At 35.4% G+C, this 23,485-nt stretch overlaps 2 protein-coding genes across 3 annotated transcripts; one reads left to right on the top strand and one right to left on the bottom strand.

Annotated features, from left to right (window-relative positions):
• The first annotated feature begins 583 nt into the window (after positions 1-583).
• On the top strand, positions 584-15,346 carry LOC143462963 (tetratricopeptide repeat protein 13-like). 2 transcript variants are annotated; one of them, XM_076961289.1, is made up of 25 exons: positions 584-708; positions 2,689-2,853; positions 4,738-4,862; positions 5,026-5,101; positions 7,655-7,725; positions 7,842-8,012; positions 8,674-8,790; positions 8,947-9,140; positions 9,335-9,476; positions 9,769-9,873; positions 9,991-10,060; positions 10,346-10,464; positions 10,659-10,696; positions 10,997-11,090; positions 11,343-11,475; positions 11,837-11,888; positions 12,038-12,124; positions 12,189-12,266; positions 12,498-12,573; positions 12,671-12,795; positions 12,964-13,102; positions 13,173-13,258; positions 13,385-13,463; positions 13,669-13,748; positions 14,681-15,346. In XM_076961289.1, the coding sequence occupies exons 2-25, from the start codon at positions 2,703-2,705 to the stop codon at positions 14,790-14,792; spliced, it is 2,520 nt and encodes an 839-aa protein (XP_076817404.1). In that variant the 5' UTR covers positions 584-708; positions 2,689-2,702; the 3' UTR covers positions 14,793-15,346. The 2 variants fall into 2 exon arrangements, with proteins under 2 accessions (XP_076817404.1, XP_076817405.1); XM_076961290.1 differs by lacking the exon at positions 584-708 and adding an exon at positions 1,815-1,920.
• Positions 15,347-17,230: 1,884 nt separating this feature from the next.
• Positions 17,231-22,102, bottom strand: LOC143462932 (uncharacterized). Its single transcript, XM_076961246.1, has 6 exons — positions 21,752-22,102; positions 20,616-21,579; positions 20,270-20,404; positions 19,736-19,985; positions 19,498-19,603; positions 17,231-17,847 (listed from the first exon to the last, which is right to left on the bottom strand). The coding sequence occupies exons 1-6, from the start codon at positions 22,088-22,090 to the stop codon at positions 17,695-17,697; spliced, it is 1,947 nt and encodes a 648-aa protein (XP_076817361.1). The 5' UTR covers positions 22,091-22,102; the 3' UTR covers positions 17,231-17,694.
• Between the last annotated feature and the right edge of the window lie 1,383 nt (positions 22,103-23,485).

The raw sequence follows: 23,485 nt of genomic DNA, 5'->3' as shown, positions 1-23,485 counted from the left end.
AATTCCATTTGTTTCTGTCGTTTCAAATTCTTGTCGAAAGCATCATCAAGTGTATTCTGATGCGATTGCGTTAACAGCTTGCAATCGGTAAATCGCATTCAGTGTAACCTTTAAGCGACTGAGATGCTTGGATAACCCAAACGGAGTTGATATTGCCAACTTTGGGAAACATTAGGTTAAAGAAATTCTTTGCCGGTAGCATTTTGATTATTCCTCCTTCGAAGTCCACGGGTTGTAAAATGAGAAATTCAGTTAGCTAGGCGTATGTGTCTATTATTTTAGCCTTAAGGCTATGTATTGCACCAAATTGCTTAACAAGAAGGTATTTCCGTCCCATCATGTTGGCAGCTAACCAAGTAGTTGCTTTTTGACTCGAGTTAAGTTCGTTTCTGCTCCCCAAACACGTAGCTTATGAAATTTTGTTTTGTAGTTGTAAATAGATTCAATTTTTTTATAATAAAACTTTTATGGTCTTTCTTGCTCATGCAGTTCAACAATAAAACGGATGGTCCACTTTTGGGAAATCCCCTTTTATAAAACGTTGGCCAACTCTTTTTATCTTCTACTGTGTATTATGTTTTAACATGGTTTTATGCTTGAACCCTGGCTTTGCGGATTTTTTCAGTTTTCGGTGTTGTCTGCTATAGGAAGGAAAGCTTGAAAGGTACATTAAACAAGTAGCCCATATGACAGTGCGCCAAAAAGAAGGTAAGTAAGCGTTAAAGAACATAACTTCTAAGTCATGGCATAGCATGCTGGGTGGTTGGCCGGCACAAAAGTATCGAGTTTCATAGAGATTCCTTAGCCTTGGACTGTCATTTTTCCAAACAATTTCCCTGGCTATGCCTGAATCATGCAAGCAATATTCGATTCTCATTGGAGATACTCTGTCAATATCTGGATGAAATGCCTATAAAGTGTAAAAGAAAAAGAAATTTTTGCTGGTTCTCAACTGCAGTTTCAAGGGTCGCATACGGCCCAAAAACATCGTCCTTTCCGAATATTGCGACCTTCAATTATTTTGAATAATAAAAGAAACCTAACTTGCCAAGCAACATGATTCTTCTATAGAAACTAATGTTGTCGGCAGCGTAGTGTAGTAGTTAGAGTGTTGACTCCACACTAGGGATGGGCCGATAGGAACCCATACCCGAATAGATTCGCCGAATATCGCCTTTATGGAAGATTCGGGCGAACACGAATACCAACACTGGCGAACCCGAATACAACATTACTTACAAATTTACTGACTTTCGTAAAAAATGATGATCTAGTTTCCCAACAATGCCACACTTGTTTATCGATTACGTCATTTTAGAAGCAAGATTTGACAACTTTCGGAGGAAATTTTATCATTTGGTTCTAATACGAATAGATTCGGGATTCGTTCGTGTCGACCTTCATTATATTCGGGTTCGTGCGAACCCGAATAATCTTCCTAGCGGCACATCCCTACTCCACACTAACAAACTAAATGCCCATAGTGGAAAGTATGGCCGCTGCACCCAAGAGATTCTTCAACAAGCACGCCAAATTTTTTTATTTTAGCACAGATTTATAATAAGTAAACGAAGAAAAACTGGGTTTCGATTGAAAGCCAATTTGTAATAAACGAACCAGGAATTGAAGCTTTAGTGCACGCCATCACACCAAAATTTTTCATCTATGCATGTACGATTTATTGTCTAAAAATACCATACTTTCCGGTCGGGGGCATTAACAAAGTATCATAAGTGCTCCAGTTAGATTGATACTTAACAATGCTACTTTATCATGCTCCTGGGTAACATGACACTTGCTTCTATTTAGTTTTATTGGTAAACAGTTCTAAATCAGGCCAAACAAAAAAACTGGATACCAAATGAAAATGGATTGATCAAAAATAAGTCAAAGGCGAGCTTGTTAACTGGGGTTCAAATGGTGAGTAATTATTGGTATAGACAATGAAATTCAAGTAGTCCTGAACAAAAGATGAATTTTGTTTATAAAAGCACCACCCGTCTTTAAAAAGGTCATATTTTTCAGCATCTTAAATTGAATTGAAATTAATAGTCTATGCTTGTAGTGAATGCCACTGAGATATTTTGACTTATCACTAATTTTTACATATAGTTAAAGCATAGTGACATAATACATAGTTTTTAAATTATAGTTGGTTTATATATGATGTGGTGCTCACTTCCGCTCCTAGTTTTTTTATTTTGTTTATAATTCTTTCTGATGCCAATTTGTGAAAATACTCCTAAATACAACTTTTTGGCTAATGGTTATGTGTTTTTTGCTATTACAAATTAAGTTCCTATCGTTTTAATCTGATTTAATTCTATTATTTTTAGTAATACTGGTACTTAGCAGTTTATTTCGAAGTAAAAAATAACATCACATTATCTCAATTTTTCTAATAAATTTGTAGCATTTAGAAAGTAAAATGCTTCAAAATTGTAATGATATATAGTTTACAAAAATTCGTTGAACTTAAGTATAGAAATGGAGTGGTTAAAATTAAGGTACAGTTGCATATTTTGCAGTGTTATGTCACGCTTGCACCATCAGATAAATTTGCCGCCAAGATCCAGAAAAACGTTTTGCCTCATCTTTATTTATATTTCTTTCTGATAAATTTCATGTTAGATTTTTAGATAAGCTGGTTTCCGTACCATCCTATCTGTGACAACTTAAATATTTTAGGAAACAGGTAGAAAATGTATAGACCAAACCTTTATGGAAAGTTTTGTTTGAGCAAGTTTTTTATCTTCCATCTCTGCCTTACTGCTTTTTTCTGTTGCATCAACATTGCTGCTGAAGACTACAAAAGCAAGCATTCATCAACCAGTGACCTTGTAAAAATAAACGGTATGGAAAGTGTGAATTAACACTATTATGCATTTGAATTTTATGGTATTTTTTGCATATAGCAGTGTTTCTTTAAGTAGTTGATAGAAATATCACAGAGTGCAAACAGCATGGGAGGCAATACAGCAGTAACTCAAAATATTATGGCTGAATACTGGATGAGATCTGCATAAAGACTCGTTTTCAGTGGCTTGCATTAAATTGCCATTCGATTTTATCTTCACACTGAATGTGATTTTTTTATTGTTGCAAATGAACGCAATCGAAATAGAGCTGACATTTTTGCTTTTTTCACGTTGTAAAGTGGCTTTGTGGCTGGTTATTCATGTGGGGCACATTCACCCAATGACATTGGTGGTTTTTGTACCGTGATGCTATTGATATTGACAACCACCTAACAAGCTTCAAAAATATAGCATTTACAGAACATTCAAACCTTTTTGCACTATAGAATACTAATTATGGTTTAGTTAGATAAAAAGTAATCCGACAAAAAGATTTATGTCTAGTCTGTGCGTATGATGAGATGAAATATGTACATCAATACTATGTACTATGTATGGGCTGTGGTGTTACCTAACCAGTAACAGAAGTTAGTTTACGAGCACTTATAGATGGTCAAATTTCAGAATCAGTATTTTCCTATATCGGCACCTCCAGGGGATGTGGAAAAAGTGACGATATGCGCAAATTCTCCTTATTAGAATTAAATGGACAAATCACTGGAAATTATGGCAATTGGCAGGAATACACATTTGTTGCGTGTTATGGCACAAAGCAACTCTGTCATTTCATTCTCACTTGCCATGCCATCCACATCAATGAAATGTAATATTAGTAACACTATACTGCAACTACTGTAACCTTTTTGTGGATATGATTCCTGTTCGCTATTTTGACAAACTGATCAACTGTTCACGCAGTCAGTAGAGTCTTTGTTAAGTGTCACCACAGTGACACAGAAAGAATCTTTGTGCTTTTTTTTTCTAAATGCAGGATGTCCTAAAATAGGGTACCCAGATCCCAGTACAAGCTAAAAAAGTTTGAAGAACGTTTTCCTCTGGGATGACGATGATGATCAACTTTTCACTGTGATAAGGAGACACCTGGACAAAAAACTTTGAGAAACACTGACATGTAGCATTTAATGCAGTATCTATTAATTATATCATCACTGCTTTGTTTTTCTGGTACTTATAACTGCGCTTTAGAAAAAGCTAAGCAACCATAGATGGGCAGTACCGTGGTACTAGAATAGTAAATTACTGTACTGCAGTACTTTTTCGGTACCGGTACCGAATTACTTTTTTCAAGAAATTGCAGTCGGTCCCGGTACTCAGTACTTTTCACGTGATTATTTCAAAATTTTAACAAGTATGTTTTCAAAAATACATGGTAATTAATCCTTAATCGATCCTTAATACCAATGTTAACATCTGTTGATCTTTTTTAATATTGAAATGTCAAGTATGCTAAAATTGCAAGCGATTAACGTCACATATGTTTTGACCTGAAGTAACATTTACCGGGGCATAATAACGGCAAACATTGCATTTGCAGCAGCCTCTTCTACGCAAAAAATACCTAGTACCGACAAAGTACCAAACTACTTTTTTAAAATAGTACCAAATACCGGAACCGTTGGTACATTATTTGCTAAGTACCGTGACTGACGGTAGTTTCAAATACTGACTGTCTACCTCTGTAAGCAACGATAGTTCTTTTTTAATGTGTAATAAAACTTATCTAGTAAAATTAATGTAGTTTTAAAAACTATCAAAGTAAATGGTGACTTAGCCATAGCAGTTTGAATTAATTGCTAAAAATGAATTATAGTTAATCACTGAATCCTGTGCTTTTAAACTTCCTACTTACTTCCTGCAGAACTAAATTGGAAGGTTGAAAGAGGTTTGTGCAAAGATAATGTTGATACCAACGAATCTGACAAAGAAGGCAATTCAAAGCCACGCAAATGTGATGTTGAATCATTGGATCATGATCTTATTAGGGTAAAAGCTTTTACGAAATGTATTATAAGGTCATACTAGTTATAGACCAATTGTCAGTTGCGTCAAAAATTTTAAATTTTGTTTAAAAATTTTGCATGTATTAGTTAAAAGTGTTTTAATGATTGAAACTTTCGTAAAGTGGCTGTATAATTCTCTGAACTAGGACACAGCCATGGAAATTATCAAGTCAAATTCAATTTCTTTCCTGTGTGAAGATGAGGAAATATCTTTTAAAACTGGTAAGAACAACAGATACTGTTGTTGTAAGTTGTACTTGTACGTTAAGTAGTACTTATACTTGATTTTCGCTTCATATTATTTTCATATATAACTTGATTTGCAATAGATAGGATTGGTTGCCTGAAAATTATGAAACTGCAACTGTAAGGTCTAGTTTTTGTCGTCATGAGGTTCTTATTATCTTGTTTTAATTAAGTATTCATAACAAAAAATATCATTGTAACAGAAAAGTGAATCAATGAAAATGAAATCAATGAAAAGTGATCAATGACTTTGGGAGGTGACAACCTGTTCAGTGTTCACTGAACTGGTAGGAAAAAATCAGAAAATAATTTTCTACTTGGTTCTTTTCTCCTTGTAGCCACTGCAGTGAACACATTGTGAACCGGTAGTAAAATGAACCGCAAAGTTATGAGCAGCTCCGTCCTGCTATAATACTAAGGCCCATTCTCATTAAAAATCTTACTGTACTTGTAGCTCATTGTTCAAAACTAGATCAACACTGATCAATGACCTGTATACCACCTAAAAGAAAAATCTATCACACAATCATTTCAATTATGTCATCACAAGCAATAATTGATGTGCCCAAACTCTGTTAAGGTTCGGTTTAACTTCTTTGTGACGTAACAAACTAATAATTCTAGACTGGAGAATGCATTAATTGTTGTATTTCTACTGGTTACAATTGTTTAATAAACGACGACGAATTTCACGACCTTCTTTATGAAGAAAACCCTAAGCCTTTTAATGCAAGTTATGGTTTCCAATGGCGCTTTTGCAATCGTTTTGGGATCAAAAGTCTTGCAATTGCGGGAGAGAAAGTAAGTGCTGATGTTATCTCCGCTGACAATTTTGTTCGTTCTTTCGATGAGCTTGCTGATGGATATTCTTTGGATCAAGTTTTTAATTGCGATGAGACTGGTCTCTATTATAAAATGCTTCCTGGACGAACTTTGACTACGATCCACAGTGATCCATCTGGCACCAAAAAAGCTAAAGAGCGTATAACTATAAATGCATGTTCTAATGCAAGTGGCTCCATTAAACTGCCATTATTGTTCATCGGCAAAGCAAAAAATCCCCGATGCTTTCGTGGAATTGACAAATCGACATTGCCCGTTGTGTATCGACACCAGAAAAATGCTTGGGATAATACAGTTATATTCAACGATTGGTTTCAAAACTGCTTCGTGCCTGATGTAAAAAAAAATCTAATTGAATTAGGACAGGAACCAAAAGCATTCTTGATATTGGACAACTATTCAGCTCACCCAAGCGAGGATGAACTAGTGTCCAATGATGGTAAGATTGTTGCCAAGTTTTTACCGCCCAATGTCACTTCTCTCATACAACCCATGGATCAAGGTGTTTTGGAGTGCCTGAAGAGAATTTATCGGCGGTTTGTTTTAAAAGAGCTGGTTTCTCAGACAGAGGATGATATGTTAACTTTTCTGAAGAAAATTGATATGCTGAGAGTTGTAGAAAAGATAGCAAATGCTTGGGAACAGATAAGTCCAGAGACATTAAGGAAATCTTGGCAAAAACTTATTCCACTCGACGAATCTTCTCTGGACGAAATCGCCGTTTGTTCCGATAGCATACTAAATGCTGATTTCGTGGAACAATTTGCCGCACTAAACATTGAATTAGAACCCTCTGACGTTGACAGATGGTTTCAAGCTGACGATCCAGGTTACGAACATATGGATGAGCAGGGAATAGTTGATCTTGTTTCAGCAGAAGAAGAAGAGGATATATGTGATGAAGAAGATGCAGATGAAACTACAGAAGACGCAACAAAAAGAGCACAATGCCCTGTTTCTCATGCAGAAGCAAGGCGAATGTTTGATCAGTGTCTGACGTGGCTACGTTTTCAGCCAGAAGCAACAGTTTCAAACACTTCCACGTTAGTACAACTTCGTGAGTTAGCTGCCGAAAAACGTGAATCTTCCCGCAAACAATCCAAGATTGATTCATTTTTTAGTAGATTTGCTGTTGCAAATGAAAATTAAGCGTAAATTTTTTGTAAACTGCTACATTTCGATCAGTTTTTTACCATAAAAGTGCTGAGTTATGACATTTTTCTGTACATTACTGTATTTGTTCTCTCTGTTTCTATTTCTATGATGTAAAAATACAAATTCAATTATCCGTTTTTTTTGCTTATCCGGTCAGATTTTTGAAAATATTGACCCAACTTGACCGGATAATCGAGGAAGTACTGTATAAGCTACTATAACCTAAAAGCCTATTTTAATACTTCAACCTCTGTGGACTCAACTTGGACAGTCAGCTTGAGTAAAATATTTTATTATTGTGAGCTTGTGCTGGAATTGACTTCGTTAGGGTTTATCTTAGAAGACTCGATATTATCAATTTTTCATCTTTTTTAATTAATTAAAAACAGTTAATTTTTTGGAAATATGTATTGCATTAAACAAAATTAATCACAAATCAACGTACTAATCACTGTTAAACAACCTAATGAATGAACACCTTGTAGGTATAGATAGAAAAAGTCACATTCTACAAAGTATTATGATGTTTAGGAATGGGATTTGTTCTCTTGCAAAGTGGTTATCCTGATGTTGCTGTCAAACATTTTACAGATGTTATTCAAGTATGTATATTAGATATATATATATATTTAGTTAATATATATTAAGATCATTGTTGTCATACCTGGTTAATAACATTATTACCGGTGGGAATTTTACTCACATTGTGCCACATTAGATTCAGGATGATGCAGTGTGTCCGGCTTTACATTATGGTCGAGCTCAGGCTTACGAAAAAATTGGATTATCTGTTGATACCAATGCAGAAAATGTTATTAAAGACTACACAACAGCCCTTTTTGCATCCAATGAGAACGACATGCTACATATTTATACAGCAAAAGCTGAGGTAGAATGGAACCTTTTTCTAGGATGTATCATAACTATCTTCTTGGCAACTCGACATAAAACTATTAATTTTTTGCTGTGTGATTATCATTGTTTTTTCTGGATTGTCATACATTGTTTGCTATAAATTTCAATGAGAGCTTGTAAAAGTAAATCACGTTTATTTCACGTAAAAATTAAATTAAAACTAGGTTCAATTTGTACAATGTTAAAACAGAAATATACTACACCTACGGCTACAGTTAGGCATCATAAGTCTGTCAAAATAAATAAAATAACATAAAAACGCGGTCTTTACCGAAAATTAGAAGAAAACAAAAAGGATAAACCAACAAAAATTTGAATTGTCTTGTTTAAGCAAAACATAGCTGATTAGTTTACTAATAAAGTATAGTTTATTTGATGTACAGTTTTAGTTTTTACTGGTTTATTGCTATATTTATGTAAAATATTTATACAGAAATATCATATTGTTATTTCTGTTTTGTATATTCCTATTTTGTTAACTTCTGTTTCTACATTGTACAAATTGACCCTGATTCTAATTTACTTTTTACATTAGCTACTGCAGTATTGCCAACCTAGCGGTCGTTTTTCACTTACCAGCCACCGTTGATGTACGGATGAAGTGTTTATGTTAACGTTTATTCACTTTTATTTAGGCATTTACTGTTCTTGGACAGCATGCTAAAGCACATAAAGACCTAACGAAAGCTTTGAAAATTAGGCCCACGCACTCAATTTATTTATTAAGAGGAATATCTTTGGTTTACATGGAGGTATATCTATGATGGTGTTCACATCATAATTTATCGAATCTAACTCAAAACTTTAAAATTGCAATTTTGGTGTTTTTCTGCCATTTTTTTCTCTTTGCTCTATGAAAAGCAAACAATGAAAAATTGATAACAGATGATTTTAATTGTTTTGAGCAGAAATATAATTTGGCGTACAACGACTTAAAAGAGTCTCTTCGTCTACATCCTCGACAAACATTGGCAATGCATTATCAAGCAGCTTGTCTCTATCAGATGAAGAGATTGGAGGATGCCATCAAAACTTATGAAGCAATTTTACTTATTCAACCTGAAAATACCGACATCATGCAAAGCATAGCACACGCCCTCAGGTTTTATCATCTGTACTGTCTGTAGTGCTACTTACTCATTCACTTTGTTGTGGTTATGTGAGAAAGTAAAAAGAATGGTGATGTTGATTAGTACTAAATTTCCAAAATCTTATTTAACAATATTTTGCATTCTTAACTGTTTATAACCTGAAGAAAAATAATGCATATTCCTTTTGTTAATTTTTGATTTTCAGAGAATTGGGAAACTTTGATGATGCCTTGCTGTATTATGATAAGGCCTTGAGTATAAATCCAACCTCACCAAGATTATTCCAAAGCAAAGCTGAGCTTTTATATCAACACGGAGATATTCCTGAAGCACTGGAAGCATTTCGTGTGAGATTTGCAATTTCTACTACTTGTTATGCTAAAATGATCCAAGGCATCAACATTGTGGGCATTCAGATAATAATCAATACTCTTTCTGCAGATGGACTTCCGTGTTAATTTGACGAGTCTTTGTGTCACAGAATATTTTGTTTTTGTAGTAGTTATTGTTTTTAGTACATTGCCTTGTTATCTTGTCGCATTCAGGAAGTTTTATGTATATCAAGCAAATATAAAACTTGCATAATCCATAACTTGAACTTAAATATCTAGAAAAACTAAAATGTCTGTCTTTATGCAGCATTGCATCGCTCATGAACCATACAACACTGCTTGCCAGTACAAAAAAGGACTTTGCTTTGCTTCATTGGGACAATTTTACAAGGCGGTGAAAGAAATGACCATAGTAAGCCATTAATTTTTGATAGTGGTTGACAGTTGAAATCTGACTGCTATACTATCCCTGTTACATTTTATTATGACCTATTTACATTTTCTTGTTTCAATTTTTCTCTGCTATCAGGCTGCCGACAGGAGGCCAGTTAAGGATAACAGTGGCAACCAGAATTACCCCACAGTTATGTACGTGAGAGGTTGGTAGTAATTTTGACTGATATAACATAATGATACATTTTGTCTTTAAAAATTAAAGTAAGATTTTTTCGTTAAAAGTAATGTTTGAACATAGGTTAGATAGTTAGTGCAAGGTAAAAAGATTATGTTTGGTATAAGTTACTTTAATTATAGAATAGACATAAGTTACATAACTGTTAGCAATGGTTATTGTAGCTATAGTTTGGTATTTAAATTGCTATAGCCTTTCTATATAATCTATGAGTGGTAGACTTTTCTGTAATAAATAAATAAATGTTTTTCAGAATGGTATAGATATGTCCATTCACACCTTGACACTGATATGAACACTTTTAATGTTGATAACGACATTCATTCTGGGTTCAAAGCCTGCTGGGTACGCGATGTGGATTTTGTTCTGCAGGTGAGGCTGATTTTAATCATATACCGGTAATCAATTTTTGCATTTCGCTTTTTATATATTTATTGTCAAAGTTTATGTGCTTTATATAAACTTACTCAATGCTCATTATATTTTTAAACAAAATTTATGCGCAAGTCTATCACCAAAGATCCACTTGTTTGCATTTTAATTTAAATGCCGTGTATTGGTTGTAGAATTATACTGAACAGCCGGGATTACAGCCTCATATCAAGTAGGTTTTTATTTGAACTTAGGTTATAATGTTTGGTTAAATTATTATCTTTGATTAATTATAAATGAATGGAACAAACCTGAAAACATTTTAAGCCACCTATGTGTGGAATGTACACATTTCGTAACACTAGCAATTTTGATCTATACAGCACAATTGTAAATAGCACCTCAATATTAAACATGCAAACACAACTCACCTACTTGTAGTCAAGTTGGTAATGTAAGTTTTGTTTCTATGTGTGAGTTCCAGTATTTTAGTTGGATTATAACCTAACGGAACTTGATTTACAAATTTTAGAGATGTAAACCCCATATCATGGAAAAGTCAACCCAAAAGTTTTCAGCACTTGTTATGTCAGGCTTATGATTTAGGCAAAAACATGCATTTGAAGGTGAGCTGGCAGCATATTAAATATCTCCAATCGTGGCTAGTTTAAAGAGCACAAAATTTGGTATAATGCTTTTGGGTAGATTTAATCATTTTCTTGTAAGGATTATATCTTTGCCAAATAAGTACTCATTTGCAGTTTTTGTTGGTTGTTGTTGTTTTTGCACAAACGCCTGTTTTGGCAATATCAAGCTTCTTCATTTTAAAGCAATTTGCGCCCGATGTAGCTACTAATTTAATAAAATGGTGAACACAGGGTGCAGTTTTCGGGAGAAATCCACCATTTGGCAACAAAAAAGTCTTTACAGCACTAGGTTTGGCTAGTATTGAAATATCTCAATCAGTTCTGGAATTTTGGAAAGCTCCCAAAAGTTACAGAAGCAAAAGTGGTGGGTGATTTCATAAGAATAATTATTTCTAATTAGTTTCCATAACCAAGCTGTCATTACTAGAAATACATTTTGCCCAGTTATTTGAACAGAATAAATTCCTTTCCAGCACCTGGTAATTGTACGTGTAGGTTACATTAATGGTGACTTGGTGTGGTAACATTTGAAAAAACTGAGATTTTAGAACGCGTAAATCTTTCTTATATTTTATAGCATTTTGCTATTGCAACTATATACTCCTATCATCTTATGTTTGTTGTTTTTTAAGACAATAAATAACTTTGTGTATTTCACTGCATCTAGTTTTACTCTTAAATTTGAAATTTTACTTGCACCCATCACAGTCTTTCCTTTATTACAGGTAACAAGTTTGTTTGGAGGGACGCTTTTGACATTGCCGTTAAATGGCTGAGGTACGAAGAGGATTTAAATTTGTATTTAAAGCTGATTTGTGACCTACTGAAAATCAAAAATAAATCCAATAAATATTTACCCGTCTTAACTAGTGCTATCGCCAAACAATGATAGTGATAACGTGGTTTTATGCTAACGCTGTACTCAGGTTAACAAGAATGGATAAGGGCACTTTCTGGATGGACAACCAAACAGAACTGATCAAATCATATACTTACCGCTTAGCCCTAATACAGTAAGTCTGTTTTCACTAGTTTTTCATAGAACATGCTACCCACGCTTACTCCGGCTTATTACAGGAACAATCAGACTGTATATGGATATGAAAATTATTTTCCAAAACTATACAAGATGTTGCTTAATCATGCCTTATTTGCGTAAGTATGTTTTATGCTTTCTAATAAAAAATAATCGTGAAACGCAGTAACGCACTGTTTGTGCATGAACTCAAAGTTTGGCTAGGACCTAATTTTGCAAAAACCTTGTCTTTTGCTTAGTTCATTGTGTTTAAAACCGCCTGATATGAATCGTTGTTGGTGAATGAAATCTTTTAAACTTGTACCAGCGCAGCATCGTATTGTTTAAGTACTCTTTTCTAAATTGTTTAGCAACAAAACTAACTTGCGCTTTGATGAAAAAGAAGATCCAAAAGAAAGTTATTACGCGTTATATGAAGCAGAAGAGGTAAAGTAGAGAATATGATGAATAACCGTTCTAGGTTCTACGTCACTTTAACACAATAGATAAATTGAGTTTGTAATATGTTCACTTCTGGGTTTAGAGAGAGTGGGACAAGGAAAAGTACGGCGATACTCCCTACGTAAGAGCGAACATTGACGTGAAAAGCAAAAAGGATCGTGACCATAAGACGTTGGATGGATGCGGAATTTTGTTACAGTTGAATAGGTGATTGTGGCATTTCATGGGCCATTCTTATCACCACCGTCATTTTACAGAACGGAGTGTTCCAAAAAGAATTGTCTATGCAGCTCAAACTTTTTTGATGCTAAATTTGCTCATTTTGCTTGGTAACTAACAACACACTGTTGCCTCGTAACCCATTTTTGCTGTTAGTGAACGGAACCTTTATCTTACTATCAACACGGCACTGACCTGGCCAAGATCGCAGCAGTATCACGCCGAGTTGGAGTTCGTGTGGCAGAAGATTGTAGACGAATATAAAAAGATGACTTCAAGCTCAAACAACGACGTTGTAAGCGTTCGTTTCACAACTCGTTTTGATAAAAATCGTCAACTTTATGGAGGTTTTTGCTTTTTTTCAGCAAAAGTCTTCGGATTCTATCGTCAACCTGGCCTTCACGCTGGTCTATTATTTTTTCAACCTCTACCCGCTTTCGCTTTCCACACAGTAAGTAGAACGGAGAAAACGGTTTACTATAACGCCGTTGTGTTTCCTTGCATTGACAACGCACCGTATTTTTTGTCACGGCTTTGTTAACTTACATTATACAAATGTTGTGCTTATTACACATAGGCAGGTTTCGTATGCCACCGCCATCGGTATAGTTCTTGCCCTCGGTCGTGAAACAGTTGGGGTGGTACCTAACCGGAGAGTAAGTGAACATTGTAATTTCTTGTGCCTATTTGTAACGATGTGTTCTTTGTTACGTGATTTCTAAAAGTTAATTTCAGTTGATCTCTTCCTGCTAAGCTAAGCTTAAGCTTTTTTTGTCGCTATACGAAAGGTCTTTGTCCCTCAGATCCGGTACTTACTTTGAAAGCTAGAGCGCTATCCAGTGCATATTTATTTGTCTTCAGGAAATCTACATGGAGTCGCTGATAATTAATGATCACGAGAAGTTCCGAACTGCAATACGGTCGTGGCTCTCTTTTAAAAAGTAAGCAATACATGCGACTCATAAAATACTATTTTTATTTTTAAGCGATGACGAAATATTTGGCACAAATTACGACTGTCTCGTTTGGGACCTGGCGTGTGTTTAGGCTAGCTGTCAAATATAGAAGTATATGGACTTTTTGAACGTTTAATGTTGGCAATTCTCTGTTGTAATTATTTGGCATGTACGCAACAGCAGTTAGGCGCGTCTAGCAAATCAGATCATGGACTGAAGAGTATTTCATCATACAATATTTTTCATTAAAAAGCGTGTCAAGTAACTTTTACCTGAAGTTGCGTCCGAAACGTGCTTTTCATACTTATAGCTATGGTCTTAACGTCACAACAAGCTACAGGCTACATCCTATTTACCAGCATTCGAAGACTAAGAATATTTATTCCCATTACTTACTTGTCTCCTTTCCGGAAACATTTTTGCAGTCAAGAAAATATTTCTTTGAAATATGACTTCAATTTGAGCACGAATTCTTTGTCGTTCTTCCTAAATATGCCCAACGGATGATTAGTTTGCCATAAATCGGCCGTCGCATCCTGTCTGCTTGATAAATGACATCTAGTGATGATGTGAATGAATAAATTCATTTCCCAACAACAAATGGAAACTTGCGATAACCGTATGTTGGCTTTCATCACTACCCTGGCACACTATACGGTTCGTTATTGTTAAAAGACCGTTGTGTGACCTTTTCTTAATACCTAACCACTTGCCAAATTTCCAATATGCTAATATTGTCGCTAACAACACTGTCTGTGTCCGCGTTTCGCATTTCACGCCACACGTCTTCTGCAGCATTTTATTAGCTTTTTGTGACGTTTTTTTTTGGCTAAGCGTAGGTAATTATGCAATAACGTTAGCGCTCTTACTCCCAACAGTCATGTGTCAACGCGAATCACATTTGTCGCTTTTTACAGGTTGCCGGGCTCATGGAATAGTTTGGAGAAAGTGTCTGACAAATTTCACACGTTCAGGGATATATTACAAGTGCTTCAATATGATCTGTCCACACTATGCAAACCAAGCTAGTCATATGCGACTCGTCACTGTGCTATGTATTTGCGACAACGACATCAGAATGTATTGCTATCGTTTAACTTGATAGCAAGTAGTTCTTATTAAAATTTTGCAGTTGTAACGTCTGTTTTTAAGGGCATAACCATGTTGTGTGATGATGTCTGGATTATGCCATTGCAGGTGTATCATTTTATTTATTTTATTTATATTTCGAAAATGAAGTAACGTGAAGCAGAAATTTACTGATAAAATGCAATTTGTTTCTAAGTCCAGGTGGCGAGATATCAACGTTTTTCGATCGTGCTTTGCACGCGCCGATCACGTTTGAAACTACTTTATCAAGCGTCTTATGAAGGTTATGAAACATTTATCGGAAGTATTCGATTGCTTACACTTCAACCTGTATTAATCTCAATTATGAAACTACGACTTGCTTTTTTGCAACTTTCGGCCTATCATTCCCTGAATAGTAGCCTGTGTGAACCCGACGTGCTTACGACAAAGAATCGAGTTCTGTATGCGATTACTTTTATATGTTTATATGTAATAGAAAATTTTTCATTGGCTTTGGTGTTGTGGTGTTTGTACAAGCAACCTTACTTTTTAAGATACATAAGCAGCCAAATTAAGACTGTGTTTATGACACGAGTTTTAATGAATCGGACACAGCTTCTTTTCTGAGAATAACCACCATACTTTCAGGAAATAGAGATTTATGCTTTCTGGTTGAGAAGCACGAGTTAAGACGGATCGCTTTCTTGATCCGGTGTAGAATTACGATAAAGAACATATTGTGGGCCTGTTTAGTTGCATGTTTTCTTCTCCGCAAAGTCTTTAGGCCTAATGCATGTATTCAGATTGCGTAGGCTTAAATGTTGACAGTAGTTATGCAAAACCTTAATGGGAGCATAAATTAAATGAATTGTTAATTTCAAAATCGTGAGTGGCGGCTTACAAATGGAATCACGTTTGTACCCATTTTAAACGTTTTAATTTTTTGTAACCTCTCAATCAACCCTGGTCATGCAAAGCTGATTTAATATATTGCTGATAGTCCGTCGGCCGGTAGAAACCTATTTGAAGTCTGGCCAGTTTAGGCTTAATTAGGCCTAACGACGGAAAGAGGTATAGCCCAAACAGAGAAACATGGTTGTGCAGGCACGCTTGTCTCTTAAGTGTATAAAAACACCCTGTTCACACTTTTCAAAATAAAGGTTGTTTTACTGAACCTCCATAACGCCCGGAAGTGACGTTCATGATTTATTTTTTTTTAAATAAAATAGGACAGTGGGTAATTACAGTAACTTGCTGCAGAGACGAAACCTTGTAAAGTTGCCAAAATCAACAGAAGAAGAAACAAATACCTTAGTTTAGTAAATACGTTTAAGATTCGTAATGTCCTAATTAAAGACGCACAATATTTCTTCCGCGATAAAAACAAGCATATATGCTTTTCCGCTTTAGGTTGCACGCAGTAAGTAACATCATCAGAAATCGCAGTATGGGTAAACAATATCAAACCATACAGGCTACCAGTACTACTTAGTATTGCATGAAAAACGACGTAATCGTTTTGGGATTTACGCTTTTTTGTTGAACAAAGCTTTTTTGTGTCGCTTAATAAAGACATATTTGCACCGAAAAGCCCAAACTCAAAAAGAAAATTTCCCATTTTCGATTCTCGGTTTTCCAAAAACTTTTGTCTTTCTTGGTAACAAAATACGATTGTCACAAAGACGACCGACATATCATTACGGCAGGCAATAAAATATAAACAATAACATTTACCATAAAAATATCTTGAATTGTAATGATGCATGATATACAAACCAATAAGAACTACAACGTTTGATTGATTACTCAGAGTTCAGCATGTCTGTGACCCCATAAAAGGCTAATCTTACGTAATTAAATTAAAGGCCGTGATGGTGTAAATGCTAAATTGCACTATTCCTGTTGTATATGAGCCAATTTTGCGTAAACATAAGCATGACAACGGTTATTTTGGTCTATGGTCGTTATAATGTTTTTATGCGTGATTACAGTTGGTCAGTATGTTACATAAGTCGTGTGTGACTAGAGTGATAAGACAAATATGGATGACGCCTTGGTATAGGATATTATCTAATGTTGAATTCTGGGGATTAATCAGCTATATTAGGAAAGTCGTGCCACTAACTATACTTCAGACGCGTGAATTCCACATATAAGAAAATCGAAACATCATATGATATGGATAAGCACAATTCTCCCGCTGATAAATGATTATGTAACCATCACGAGCGACTTTAAAATAGTATTGAACTATTTTTTTGGTGTTTTAGTAAAAATAAACCTGTTCGAAATTAGAAAATCATTAATTGTCTGTACTTTTTTTAAATTAGACAGAAGATGAATTATTGCTGGTAACGAAAGCTCTGGAGATAACGAAAATATTTAAAACACCAAAATCAGTTAGACAGATTTATTTCTTGCTTCTTCAATCCAAAAACTTAGCAATAACATACAAAGTAAATTAATGAAAAGCTTTACACAACCACAGGAATGACGCAATATACGGCACGAGTTTCTATGTAGCATATACACATGTATGTGCAACAATCTAAAAAAATATTTAAATACAAAAAATTTGCTCGATGGATGTCATAAAGAACATCAGCAGCGACACAAGACATAACTTAATGACGTAATATTTTTGGGCCAAACCCTTGTTTTTATTGGAAGACGCAAGCTAAAAAATGACGTGTCACACTTTGCAAGCTTTTATAGAATGAAAAAAATAAGCACAAGAATAACTGTTGTGTCGGGTTTCTTTCAGGTAGTCCATTTTAACCGGATGATAATACTCATGTCGGTAGCACTTTCACCAAAAGAAAGACTTGATCACACGAGCGCCAAGATTCAGGCCGGAATTTCACTCCCTGTTGGCTATAACTGAATTGAACGAAGGTGGTGGATCTTCTGCACATCTTGGTGATGTTTCCTCGCCGTCGCTGATGCTGGTTTTGCTGTTGCTCTTCTGTTCCTGTCGCCATTTCATTCTTCGGTTTTGGAACCAAATTTTAACCTGAAGAAGTTACGTTGGTTTGTCATTTTTTATTGTTGTCACATTTTATATTGGAAATATCCCTGTACATCAGACTATAAATAGATAACTTATACTATTTGATGTATATAGCACAAATAATTTGAATGCTATTTTAGAATATCTTATTCTGACACTGATACTATGACATTGTAGGACGTGTAGGATTTGGCTGCAGCTTGTTACAAGATCGAAAATTTTGTTAAACAGTAATAGAAGTTTGGCAGCGTGATTATACAAAATATAACGACGGTTGAAGTCTCTATAAATTTACGCGTAATATTATTTTGGGAAAAATAAACGGGGATTTTTTTCTGAAAATTTTCACAAGGGCAAAAGAAAGCCGACTATTTTAAGGGATTTTCCTAGAAAGAGTTGTAAGCTATAATAAAAACACAGGTGCAGTCTTCCGGGTAAAATTTGATAACGTTCTCTTGCTCACAGAAGTCTATAAACAGTTCCAAAACTTAATACGGAAGTGTTGGATATATTTAAAATAAAAAATTGGGATTTTTGTTAACCTGGGTCATTTCGTGTGTTGAGGACATTGAAAACCGGAACCGGGAACCGGGCTAAACAAACTTTCGTGTCCTGATAGAATATCTATAAAAATTTTGGGTTCTATTTCAAGCCATGGAGGTGCATGGACAATATGACAGACTGCTGGTTGTTGAACTATATTCCAGGAGAATAATAATTTATTCCAAAGATTTTCGATGGTGATTTATTGTCATATATAATTTAATCCAACGACGATTATTTTCCAGAAAGCTGTCACTGTTACTAAAGTAACTTAAAATTTTTTTCCGCATATTGTCAAAAGTGATGGATTGCATATCGGCTAATCGAGGTTAATTTTTATGGAATATATATGCATGTCACTGCAAGTTGTAGTAATGTTGAGTTTTCTCTTCTATAAATGCATGTTCTATATAGACAGCAAACTGCAACTAGGCAAGGGCTGCAACGCTATTTTGGATTTGGGCTCATATCGCATTGGGAAGTTTTACCACATTATAATTAACGGTTTAATAACGAATTACCGCTTTGCAGGACGGAGAATTTGTCAATATTATAACAATAACACGGGAAATTTACTTTCAACCAAGCATGGTTGATGCGTTTATCCCAAGCTAGCCTAATAAATTGCTTTTGAGCTTCAATAATATTCGCTGTTTGGAGGTGCTGAGCGGGTTTTTGCCACATAGGAAGTTCCATTTAATTAATCAAGTCACTGTTATGTGAGATGCCAGTTCATAAATTGAGCAGCTAGTATTGATCGATTGTGCTTCTATATATCGTGCAGAATAACGTTTATCTTTTGTGTTTGTTAGGCAGAGCAATATCATCGACTCATGGCACTAACTGCTTTTATGGGTCGAAATTAGCATTCTTACGCCATCTTCACTATACGTGTTATGGCAACAAGGATACAAAAGGGAAAGTGTAATTTTAGTAGCCATTAGTCATTTTTCGTTGAAGAAAATTGCAACATTTCATAAATTTATATGGGGCAAGTTTTTGAAAAATGACAGAATCCTAATACACACATACACACAAACACTTATAGGTTACTAAATAACTTCACAAACATAAAGTACGCTAAAACACGCCGTGGTTAGGAGAACAAACCTGAGCATCGGTGAGGCCTAATGCCTCAGCAAGACCCCTTCGCTCCGGCTTTGCAACATACTTCTGCATCTGAAAACTTTTTTCCAAACCTCGACGTTGCATTAAACTGTATAAATGAAAAGAACCCAATTTAATTTTTTTGGATTAAATCCTAAATATGATTGACTTTATGATGAAGACTAATTTTGTAAATGTTATTTCAAGAACTTCAGTTAGATTACGAACAGTAAAAAATTACCTAAACACAGCTCTGCTCCATTTTCGTCGTTTTCTGGGTCCTCCAACTTTTTCACCGTTATATGATTGCTGTGAACTAGCAACACCTTGCAATCTAAAAGCGTCACCAGAGTTTTTGCTTACCGACAAGCTTTCTGCAAGACCCATTGGTGGTAAAGTCATGCTTTTCAGAGATGTTCTCATGGCTGCCATGGCAACCGCAGCTGCTGGTCCATATGAATACGGATAAACAAAATGAGGAAGATTTGGATCTAAAAATAACATAATATGTTTTATTTTATGAAACATGTCGCCTTGTGGTAGTGTTGTTAGCTATCGTCGGTATGGCATAAAATCAACATTCGGCTCAAAATTATGAGAATTTTAGATCTATTTATACGCCAATACTAATTATAAGATGTCATTATACGTATTGTCTATATATATATCTATATATACTCTATAGAAATAAATATAGGTCGGCCATTTTGTTTATACTGATGTTTTTGGTTAACGATACAGACGTGTTATTTTTTACAAAATGCAAAATACTAACGATAATTTGCAGCCATTGCTTGCCAGGCATGCAGTGAGAGTTGATTGTGGAGAGTTGGCGACGGAATAGCGAAAGACGGAGATGTGGTGCATGCTGAAGACACGCTTTGAGGAGACCTATAGCACTGCAATGATTCTGAAAAATATACAACCAAAATGTTGAAAAATAATAGAAAAATCTACGTTAGAATGATTTTGCTAAATATTTTTTAGCTTTGAAAATTTCCTACGTCATCCAATGGATCAAAGAAACCAAATGAAAATTGTTGAATTAAATTTATCAACAGGTATTTTCAATTAAGACGTAAAATGTTAGCTTTTGTGTGTTACTATTCATCAGAAATTACCGCTCGAATGCTTTGCCGATCGTAGAGCGTCTCTGGTATCCGGTAAAAGTTTCTTTGGATGAACGGAATATCTTCTCCACAACATTTCATATTGACTGGAAGGTAAAGATCGCTTAGACGCTGTGCAATCGTCATCAAACACGTCATCCGATTCAGAGTTAAGGTTGCTGTGATCGACATCAATCAAGGGTTTTGTGTCGAGGTGAACAGGGAGGCTATTTAACATGGGTCGGACTGAATTGTCACGCACGGCGACGTGGGTCTTAACAGGCTTATCTTCCGACGCGTAATTGAGGCTACTTGGCCGAACCGTTATTCTAAGCGGCGGCGACAGTGGAGAGACATTTCCCCCGGGTTTGTAGGCTAAGCTTCCACTTTGTTTCTGCAGGAACATCGAATCGGCAGCAGCTGTGCAGTTGGATTCCTGCAGTGACGAGGTTCGTTTCTTTTCAGAATAACCGTTTTTCGCTGCGGTAAATATGTAGTTTCCGGATATTTTTGCGGGGCGTGGTGATTCGCTTCTCCGTCTTCTCCATCTTTCATCTCCAGTGGAAACTGATAAATGGAAAGAACTGGACTGAGGGTCCGATGGATTTCTTTGGTGAGATGGACGTTGCTTCACGCAGTAAGGATGAAAACTAATTTGACTTTTAAAATGTTTTTCGGTTTCGATTTTTTCTTTGTAGGCATGCAATTGTGGGTATTGTTCTTGAAGGTGACCGGAGAATCTTTCTGGGTCAACGGATCCTGTGGTGGATGCTGACTGAGGTGAATTATTGACCTCAACATGGGCTTCACTAATGTGGTTGTTTTCATTGTTTTTTAGATCAATTTTGATGGATTTTGGGCTTCTACGCGAAACATCCGAGATTGCACTGGCATTTAAAATGCTATCAATTCCAAACTTTAGCTTAATTGAGCTATTGCTAACATTGCTGACGCCAGTGTTCGTTGTTTGATTGACCTATAAGCGTAAAGCCATATTATTTAAACTAGCACTAAAAAGAACAACAAACCTTTGTCAAAAAATATTTCTATTAAACTTAATTATAAGATATAGAAATTATAACGTGGTATTCAACAAAACTGTTTCAAAATTACAGATTAGCACTAAATTTTTTAAATTTAATTCCGACCTGGTTTTTCGACTCTAACAAATTTCTTGAGCCATATCTTTGCGAGTTTCTTTTTTCTATCGTCAGATCAACAGGATTGCAAATCGGATTGTCCTGCGATTGTTGCGATGATGAGGACGATGGAGAAGATTTTCGAACAGACAAAATTTCTCCTCGAAATTTTGTAGGAAAACTTGTGAAGCCGTTTGCAATGTTGGGCTTCTGCTGGACACCTAAGCTTGCTAACTGAGGGCGGAAATTAGGGGGATAACTACTGCCATGTTCTCCTATCTTTAACACATCTTGCCTGGGCATGCTTATGGTTGACTGAGTGGCAGAATTACCTTCAGTATTTCCCATATTTTATATTAATAATCTGAAATTTAAAAAGAAAACGATTTTACTTATATTAATTCATTTAAAATTTTGTACGTTTTCGAATGTTCTGCGGTAAGATCACACAGTTTAAAACTGCCTGGTTATGCAATGACAACCATATGAAATCTAAATTAATACTGCAACTTTTTCATAGAAAGCAGTGATATCCCTGACAGGAAAAATGGCAGCGCCAGACACTCTTTCCATCTCGTTTAAACCGAAAGCCACGATGTAGAATTTCACGCTTATAACTTTATGCGTGCTGGGCCGGAAATTGAGAAGAACGTTTGATTCGTATCCCTCGACAGCGCCACCAGTGTAGCTAGTTAGCTCATGGTCTATTTTTATTGTTGATTGCTGGTTTGTGATATACCTCGCGCCTTAGTGCACTATTTGGAATAATTTTAGAGCATTATTAGTTACATTTGTAACGCTAAATGACTAAATAGGTCTTTATAAATATCATGATCGTGCTGCATCCAATGAGAAGGTATTTATTTATGCAGTGCTATTTAAACTAAAAGATAACATAACCTTTTACAACTAATTAAACCTATCAAAAATGTTGCAGCTGAAACTCAAATCTGCCATTTAATAAATATCTTATATAAGCGTGCTGAAGAAAGCTAAAAATGTTTGCAACTTTTTTGCATTTAGATTAGAATCTGACGGTAAACGTTAAAAAGGCATGGCAACCAACACGGCATGGCATGCAAATGTTTATTGACAAAGATAAAAGCTTTCGACGCGAACTTATAAGGAAGTGGTGCAGATTTCTTCAAGGAATCGTTTGACTTTTACCATCTGCTTAACAACACGTCACCATGTCTTGTATGTTTGTTCGGAAAGGATTGACAGGCGCGACAGTAAGCAATTAAACAAAACTGAACAAGCGAAGGCAATTTATTTTCCAACCAAAATCTCCTTATCTTGTGGTCCGTAATCTCTGAAGCAGCAGTTTTCTAATGACTAAATAATGTAGACAAGGCTGCAGGATACAATATGGCAAAACCTAAAGTTCATGGCATTTTTAAACTTAACTAGGGATTTATAGGCTAACCGGTGGCCGCAATGACTTTCATTCCGAAACTAACATACAATAACTTACTTGTAGTGAGATCAAATGCTGCAATGCACTATACTGTATTTCTGATGGTTGTACATAGGCTACAGTTCTGATACTTCTTGACTATCTCTAGCGTATAAGAATCGCGCATTTTAAGTATGTAGGCAATCAATTTCATCATGATATCCATTAACTCATTTATAGAAGTCTATGCTACTTTTTACTCATCAGAAGTCGAACAAAATAAACAACTCACCGATACAGATAGATTACTTTAGAGTAAGAGTATAAGTAAAATTTTTAAATCTACT

This window comes from Clavelina lepadiformis, chromosome 6 (assembly GCF_947623445.1).
Source record: "Clavelina lepadiformis chromosome 6, kaClaLepa1.1, whole genome shotgun sequence".
Classification (NCBI taxonomy): Eukaryota; Metazoa; Chordata; class Ascidiacea; order Aplousobranchia; family Clavelinidae; genus Clavelina; species Clavelina lepadiformis.
Note: the sequence above shows the minus strand (reverse complement) of the source record. Positions and strands in the feature narration are given on the sequence as shown.